This window comes from Oncorhynchus mykiss, chromosome 14 (assembly GCF_057628025.1).
Source record: "Oncorhynchus mykiss isolate SJ-2025 chromosome 14, ASM5762802v1, whole genome shotgun sequence".
NCBI lineage: Eukaryota > Metazoa > Chordata > Actinopteri > Salmoniformes > Salmonidae > Oncorhynchus > Oncorhynchus mykiss.
The window spans coordinates 11770787-11779611 of NC_143035.1; the positions used below are offsets into that span (position 1 = coordinate 11770787).

General features: G+C 43.7%; 1 protein-coding gene across 2 annotated transcripts; it reads left to right on the forward strand.

Moving 5' to 3' along the window:
- The first annotated feature begins 1980 nt into the window (after positions 1-1980).
- Positions 1981-8558, forward strand: LOC110488806 (ETS-related transcription factor Elf-2). Of its 2 annotated transcripts, none has more exons than XM_021561203.3 (9): positions 1981-2330; positions 3002-3085; positions 3381-3603; positions 4481-4591; positions 4797-4913; positions 5036-5125; positions 5231-5423; positions 5662-5889; positions 6097-8558. In XM_021561203.3, the coding sequence occupies exons 2-9, from the start codon at positions 3011-3013 to the stop codon at positions 6704-6706; spliced, it is 1647 nt and encodes a 548-aa protein (XP_021416878.3). In that variant the 5' UTR covers positions 1981-2330; positions 3002-3010; the 3' UTR covers positions 6707-8558. The 2 variants fall into 2 exon arrangements, with proteins under 2 accessions (XP_021416878.3, XP_021416877.3); XM_021561202.3 differs by having other exon boundaries at positions 1993-2330; positions 4478-4591.
- Positions 8559-8825: the final 267 nt, after the last annotated feature.

Here is an 8825-nt window from a genome sequence, read left to right on the forward strand (position 1 = left end):
AGATAATGCCTGCTTTATGGAAACAAACATCTGATATATTATTCTAATGTACTCCACCTGTTCCAAGAAGAGGTACATATTCCTCTTGTATCACATTGGAGATGTTTAGAAATGGTCCATCTATGTAGGCTTCACAACTGAACCTGTGTCACTGCAGATAGTCAGTCATATTTTACAATGCATTACTCTTCTCACCTTTTTAGATGTGCACAGTCACAAAACAACTGTGAGTTTACTACTGGTTCATCTGCACAACCTTTGAACGGAGACTGTCTTTCTCTCAATGGGAGTTATATTTTCTTAGTATACAGTATGGTTGCAGCTGTGAAGGCTAAGGATACTCTCACAGCATAGTATGTCATAGTTTACTTCACCCAAGAAACCTCACACTAGACTCACTCCAATGGTGTTTTCTGATTCTCACCATCCAAGGCAATACTACACATCCGATGCTCAGCCACCAATTGCCTCATGGCCGGGTAGGAATGTGACCAGCATTCTTCAACTATCCTCATGTTCTAACTCTTTGGGCTGATTCCAATGTGAACATCACAAGTATTTAACTCAAAGGGAATGCGATCAGACTGCTTTTGGAAATCAAATCAAATAAAAAAATCACTCTTTCTGAGTCACTGACTTGTTTTTGGGAGACCAGATCAATTAGGCTACCTTACCAGCTCAGTATTCCTCCAGCTTGTGATCTACAGACCTTTTATTAATGCAGTGTTACAGTTGAACAAACCTTCGCAGTTGCATGCCAGACATGTGATTCATATTGGGAAAAGAGCATGACAACGAATCAGTCAGGTTTTTACAGTCGGTGATGTCTCTTCAAGCTAGACTCCATTGCGTAGTCCATGATGTCGCTCTTCAAGATTTCATAAGGCAGACATTTTCATCTCTCTTTTAACTTTCTCCCTCCCCCTCTGTTGTAGAGCCTTTCTCTGCTCAGCACCATGGCTATAGAGTACACAGCTGTTAGATAGTCAATTTATTTAAGTGACCCACTATAGCTTATTGTGGTGAAAAGCTGAATCTGAAATAGGAAAAGCCATGAGTTGAGTGTATAGCATGTTTTCCTAGGCTGGTATAAACAGTTGAGTGTTGTGCTTGTTGTCATATGAAAACAGTTTTTACTCTGCAGTCAGGCTTGTGTGGTGACATACGTTAACTCAGCGCTTGATATGGCTCAGTGAGTGTTTTTAAAGTTTTTTTCAGCTTTTCAAATGAATGATTTACTAGTTAGTTTAGATTCCCAAATACATGTTCGTAACTTTGTCAGAACCAGTTAAAATAATCTGCAGGCCCTACAAGGCTTTCACTGTAGACATACTCTACATATTTGTTGTAGGACTAGTTCTCTTCTCACTTTCCTCACATATTATATTTTATTTTTGAAATGTTAGGCATATTTGAAATGGTACCGAGACCGTTGATAAGAAGTGAATGTAGAATCATTCCTAATTAAGGAGTGGGATAATTCAGTGTGTCTGTCCTAATGTTTGCAGGCAGGTTTTGAATGGGCTATATAGTGGCTTGTCCTGTGAGTGGAGGGCTTCACGCTGTGCATCTGGCCTAGCATGGGCTACAAACTGTGACTATTTGAAACATTGCTGTTTTTCTGAAATAAAGGAATATTTCAGTTTTGTCTACAGCTTTATTTTGTGTGTGTGTGTCAACTTTGAAACCTCTCTGCTATTGAAAATACACCATGACAAATGATGTCCTGTATATGAGCATTCACTATCGTTGTCGTAGTAAACCCCAAAACCTCATTGCTACCATATATATAGTTAAAATGGTGAAATACTCAGGCAGTTATGCAGCAATCACAAATGATGTATTCATGCAGCAATTTCTCTTTACAGAAATGTGTCTGAAATCATTTATTTATCGATAAATGACTTTTTGTAACGCCAGGGCCACGTTTGGATGGGTCCACTGCCAGGGGACAGTAGCGCGATGCTCTGACGTCATCGCGGCCAATGTGTCATCGCTAGCGGGCTACAGAAGGTTGGCCCGACTTCCCCCAGCAAAGAGACGGCGCGCAGGAAAGTAGTGAGATCGAAACATCCTGTAAAATAGGACTAACTTCAAACAAATGCAATATACGGAATTTCAGTATTGTTTTGTCGGTGAAAATCAACATAAGAGCACATAGCAAGCTATTTGGCTGAAATATTGTGCTTGCTACAGCAAGCTTGCAAACACTTGAGAGTATTCAAATTAAGGAGCGCGTCGACGTCGGCCTGGTCAATTTGGCTAGCCAGCTAGCTTACAGAGCTAGACCTATCTTGAAGTTATCGACTGCAGGACAAGCAACATAAGAGGTAAGGAACGTTTTTGCCAAATTTTACTTAATAACATGATTGGATCTGTGGAGTTCAACGGGCAAGGATGGCCATATGACAGCCAACCGTAGCTAGTTGGCGCTGCTAACTATGTAGCTAACAAGCGAGCTATGTTAGCCGCTAACAAACGAACTGAAATATTATTGAGCATTTCCTGTGTAGTAGTTAGTTCGGCAAGTTAACTTAACGTGTCATCTCTCTGATAACACAACTTGGAACACACCTATCTACCAATCAATGTACATTAAAGCTACAATGTAGAACCTATAGTTAGCTAGTTCGCTAACGTTACTAGTTAGCGGGCTAATGAAGCTACCACATAGATACTGCACAAATGATGTAAACATTGGGGTCACGCTTGTGAACGTGAAGTGCTTGTGAACGTGATGCGCAAAAAGCAACTATCGCGTTCTACAGAGTGTAGAGTTTCCTCAGCCCTATTGCTGAACATGGTCAATTTTTGTCCAAATTGACGTTTGTGTTGTTACTGTTGCAGTGTAAGCTAGCCAGTTTCGTTTCTCCGTTAGCTGTGATGAGTACGCTAGTGCATACTTCAGAAATCAGGGCCCTATACAGAACTGTTCCTAGTCTGTGTGATGGACTGTGGTTGGGGAAGAGGCTGGCTCTGATTCCCTGTTTTATTTCCATAGGAATGAGTGATGACCTCTGTTGTGGTGGCAGACGGTGGAGGGAATATGGTGGAGTACGTCACTGTCATGGAAGAGACTGAGCAGGTAAGAGACAACCGGTCCTAACCTTCCCTATGCAACATTTAAAGGGTGTTTTAATTGGAATACCAGTGCCACACACAATCCCATTCCAAGCTTAAAGCTGGGTCAGGGCTGATAGAAATATCTTATTGACATGAATAATATTGTGAAGTGAACCAATGAATAACATGTTTTTCTCGTGACATTGGCGTCTCTGTTATCTCAACGTTATAAATGATTCAACAAATGTTCAAATACATACAACACATGATGTATGTTTCAACTTGCGCTTCCTTCAATGTATCTGTTCATTCTCCAGAGTCAGGAGAACCTCGGTGAGGAGGGGGAGGTGGTGCAGGAGATAGTGGAGACTGTAATAGGGGAGGATGGGGAGGAGTATCCTGCTGTGGTGGTGGAAGAGGTGCCCAGTGCCCAGTTGGAGCAGTGCTACGCTGCCCAGGTGTTGGTCTACGATGACGGGACCTATCTGATGCAGGACGTGGGAGACGAGCAGGAGGTGGTCACCGAGGTAGTGGAGACAGGTGAGAGGGAGGGTGGTGCAGGACTGGACAGCGATATTTTTTTGTTGCTGTTAGAGGGTTTGGATAGTGTTTTTTTGATTGAGTGATTGCTTTAGAGGAGTGTGGGTGTAAAAGGCTCTAGCCCTGTACTGGCCCTCCCGCACTCACCTATCGTCAAACCAATCATGTCCATGCAGAGCTATACGGAGCACTCTGCATTGTTACAAAATTTGGAAGGTGCACAGCGATGAGGTGCTCGAGTTGGCCTCCGGAAGCTCCGCAATTGTCACACCCCACGTACAGAGCCTCTGGATCCCATTGCCTGAACAAGCATAAATTGGCTTTTAGACTTTCCAATATGACAAGTATTATTTTCTTTTAGGACCATCTCAAGAAGGACATCTAGTGGTGAATGAACTGAGCCCACTGGGAGAGGGACAGAAGTCATGAGGTTTGAGGGAGGGGACAGCTTTTTAGGATGTTGACCAATGACCATCCTCAAGATAGATCTTCTGTAGGCAGTAGTTACTATGCACAACTGAATGCGGGAGGGTTGTGAATGAATGAGATGAAGAGCGGCGAAATAGAAGACTTAGGGTGATATCTGGTACCGGCTACGTCACTCCTTCTCTCCAACGCTACACGGTTTACTATCAGTGTCCCAAAAGTACAGGTTCACTTAGCCTAACCTCTCATTATTTAATGAAAGGAAACATCCATCTTGCCCAGCTAACTGCTTCCAAGGGTGAACGTCTGTGGTATCTACTGCTGTAGGGCCCCAGGCATAGGAAGATACGGTTGAATACTCATTGAAACAAAGTAATTGAACGAACATTACATTGAAATGAAATGTATTTTTGCCACTCCTTTAACCCCGTCTCCTGTGTTGTTGTAGTAGAGGTGTCGTCACACGGGGGCATGGTGTGCTTTGATAAGACCTTCGAGGCGGCCGAGGCCCTTCTTCACATGGACTCCCCCAGCAGTTTCCATGGAGACCGCAACAACACAGGTAACAACTCAACCCCTCCTCCATTGGCCTTGCCGGGGGCCAGGCATTATAAGTGTGTGGCGGGCCATGATGTCGGGCTGAAAAATATGAGCGTAAAATGTGTCAACGTTCGTTCTACCATAAAAGTTACCATTTGGCAGTCTGAGTTGAATCTTCACACTGCTCTGTGGCTGTAATGATGAACTATTGTCTGTCTGTGTCTCAGTGGAGGACGTGATGATGGAGACGGTGGTGGAGGTGTCTACAGAGTGTGAGCCCATAGAAGAGGACAGCTTCCCTATACCCCCTGACTATGAGCCTCCGTCTGCCAAGAAGAAGAAAGGTCTGCCTCAGACACAACCACATGCGTTCTTGCCATCTGTCACTGTGTGCAACCCAGTATTAAAAGTTAAGTTGTATATTATATAAAATGTACGAAGTTATGTTTGGTTGGTTTCCTTGCAGGGGGACGGAAGCCGAAGACACAACAGCCTCAGCCTGACACCAACGGCAACATTGACCTGGGGATCAGGCAGAGACCCAGAGAGGGAAAAGGTAGCCCCAACTCAAGATGGGGCCATATCCCTTCAGTATATAGCCGGTGTGTGAGCGATCCTCTGTATGAATGACGTTGGTCTTCTCTCTCCCTCCGTCCTCCAGGGAGCACCACCTACCTATGGGAGTTCCTGTTGGATCTCCTCCAGGATAAGAACACCTGTCCCAGGTACATCAAGTGGATGCAGCGGGACAAGGGCATCTTCAAACTGGTGGACTCCAAGGCCGTGTCCAAGCTGTGGGGCAAACACAAGAACAAACCTGACATGAACTATGAAACCATGGGCAGGGCACTCAGGTAACTATGGGATACCATTCTACTATATTGGCTAGCCAATTCCTCACTATAGTTAGTGTGTAAGGCTTACTGTTGACCCAACATATCTTTACTATTTTTATGCTAAGGAATGAGTAATGCAATTTTTGATTTGTCTTTTTAAAATGCATGCATTTAACCTTAAGTTCCCCTTTTAAAATGCATGCAACTGTATGCCACTTAGGTTAGGTAAACTGAGTGTACGGTTGTTCCTGTCCAGGTATTACTACCAGAGGGGGATCCTAGCCAAGGTGGCGGGCCAGAGGCTAGCCTACCAGTTTAAAGACATGCCCAAGAACATCAGGGTGATCGACGATGACAGGGAGGAGGAGGAGGGAGATGAGGGGGAACCCTCTGAGCACCACCAGACACTGATTATTGACCCTGCCACCTCCACCCAGACACAGCAGAACTACATCACTGTCATACCCACCTCGTCCGGCAACAGGTGAGGCATGATTGGAGAAGTCATGAAATAATGAATACATTTTTGTTGCAATTTTTTTTCCCCAAGAGAAAATCTGTGGTATTTATTTGAAAAAGTGTTAGGAGCAACAGACATAAGAGAGAACTTGCATGTGTGAGTCTGTCCGTGTCCATTTTCATCCAAATGCACTGTGAAGTAGTTACATCTTTGTTTCTGTCTTATGTACAGGACCATGCGTTTGGCCATGCCCATGGTCATGACGACGACACTGGGTCAGATGACCCTCAACTCCTCCACCGTCTTCACCACCCAGGCTCCCATCACCCTGGGCAACGCCCACGCTGGCGGGCCCAAGCTGGTGATCCAGACCCTGCCCGCCATGATGCCCGCCGGGGCCAAGAGTGGAGAGAAGATCACCATCATCACCATCCCGGCGGCCCAGCTAGCTCAGCTGACGCAGGGCAACCTTTCAGCCCAGCTCTCAGGCCAGTTAGCTCAGCTCATACAGGCTAAACCAGTCACCCAGCTGGTGCAGGCTAAACCAGTCACCCAGCTGGTGCAGGCTAAACCAGCCCCTCCACTCATACTGGCAAAGCCTGTGACTGTGACCCAGCAGCCACCTGCCGCCTCCCCTGTAGGTAAACCACAGCTCCCTCCATCCACCACCATCACAATCCCTGTACCTACCCCCTCTACACACCCTGAAAAAGAAGCCATCTCACCCCACACAGCCCTTCCAGAGTCCACCCCTTCAGTGAGCACGGAGCTCCCCCAGTCTAGCCCGGGAGACCCCTCTGACTCGGAGTCGGCACAGAACCCAGTTGACCCTGAATCTTGAACTCGAGGCCAAGGGGCCCAACAGCTACTGACTCCATATTGACCCTGTGTTTTGAAGTGGAGTCTTCCCTTCCCATCCTCCAATCACTGGGCAGTGGAGCTGTAGGACCATACAGAGGAGGAGAGCTCTGAACCTCAGCTATGGAGCTCCTAGTTACCAGGGAGCTAGTCTTCAAACTGGAGCTGCAGTGCCATCCCTCCCTCCACATCAGAAAACCAGGAAAAGAGATGAGGATAAAGGGACTTTGTATACATAATACATAGCTACACACTCCTACGTATTGATTTGGACAGTGAAGCTAAAACTTTTAATTTGGCTCTCTACTCCAGCATTTTGGATTTGATTAATTATTTCATGTGAGGTGACCGTACAGAATGTCACCTTTTTTATTTGAGGGTATTTTCATGCATATCTTTTTTACCGTTTAGAAATAATCACTTTATGTATATAAGAACACCTGTCCCAGGTACATCAAGTGGATGCAGCGGGACAAGGGCATCTTCAAACTGGTGGACTCCAAGGCCGTGTCCAAGCTGTGGGGCAAACTTGAAGGTGTTATACATATTTGGTCAAATTCAGTAGTATGTGTATTAAAGTAGTCAAAAGTGTAGTATTTGGTCACATATTCCTAGCACACAGTGACATCAAGCTTGTGATTCTGCATTTGCACTATGCTTTGGCTGTGTTTCAGAATGTTATGTCCAATAGAAATGAATAGTAAATAATGCATTATCATTTTTAATTGAAATATTACAGAACGTTTCTGAACACATACCTTAATCTGGATGCTACCAAGATTACGGATAATCGTGAATAAGTGAGAGTGTGAGTTAGAGGCGCAAATATCATACCCCCCAAAAAGTGATGGTGAGAGGTTAGCCTTTCTTGGGGGTCTGATCTTTGTGCCTCTAACTTATCATTATTCACAGTTCATTCAAGATTATCAGTAATTATGGTAGCATCCACCTTTTAATGTAGAAGTGTTCAGAAACATATTCAATTTGTATTATTATTTTTGACTCCAAAATGACACATTGTTGTGCCAAACAGAAATGGTAAATAGTCTGAAACACAGCCAAAACAAACTGCAAATGCATCCAACAAGTTTGTAGAGTCACAAGCTGATGTAGTCATTGCATGCCAGGAATATGGAACCAAATACTAAACTTATGTATATTAACTACTTATGATACCTTCAAATGGACTGTTTTCATTTAACGGTAAAACAGATATGTAGGAAAATACCCTCAAAACAGGTGACATTCTGAACGGTCCCCTCATATGAAACATTTCATCTCAAATTTGAAATGCTGGAGTATAGAGCCAAATGAAAAGTTTTAGCTTCACTGTCCAGATAAATATGTAGGGGAGTGTACATGCTTTAGAAGCTCTTTGGATCTCAAACGATGGGCAAGCCTTAGATTGTACATTGAACATGCTTCTTTTAATCAAAAACATAATATAAAGGAAGCCTGAAAGATTTGTGTAAACTTTTTGATACTCTTCAGCAGGTTACGTACGATGTATTCTAAGTTCAATGCAAGTGTAGTTCTTTTTGTCTCGTAGTTGAAATCTTTGGGTTTTCCTCTGACTGGTTGGTTCCCATCATCTGGCTATGGAAAGTAGTCTAGTCCTCCACAGCACTGTCCCTCCACACTCAATGTTTTTTTTGTGTTATTATATATATTTTTTACTGTTCAGAAAAGGGAGCGAAAGGATGTTTGTGTTAAGGAAAGACAGATCCAGATGGTATATTCCCACATTTTGAAGCATATGCTATTTTCATGTACTCTCAAAGTGTATTGATGTAGATTTTACTGAAGTATGTATTATAAAAAAACATGAATTGAAACATCTTGTCTTGGTCAATACTTGTTGGCACTGAATCTCTTTCAGACGGAGTTGAAAAACATAAAGGACTAGGCGAACCAAAACTATGTGTGGTAGATCACCTGGGTGTGAATGAATGGTGACGTTTCACCAAGTAAAATCATCAGAAAATCATAGCTGCTGTTCTGTGGTCAGTTGTGGGAAAAAGTACCCAATTGCCATACTTGAGTAAAAGTATAAATACCTTTTTTAATGGAAAGTTACTCAAGTGAAAGTCAGCCAGTAAAAT

Excerpts from the sequence above, each read along its gene's own strand:
- LOC110488806 (XM_021561202.3), top strand. The coding sequence starts at position 3,011 with ATGACCTCTGTTGTGGTGGCAGACGGTGGAGGGAATATGGTGGAGTAC. Across the intron at positions 3,086-3,380 it reads TCATGGAAGAGACTGAGCAG|AGTCAGGAGAACCTCGGTGA; the intron begins GTAAGAGACAAC and ends TTCATTCTCCAG. Across the intron at positions 4,914-5,035 it reads GTCTGCCAAGAAGAAGAAAG|GGGGACGGAAGCCGAAGACA; the intron begins GTCTGCCTCAGA and ends GTTTCCTTGCAG.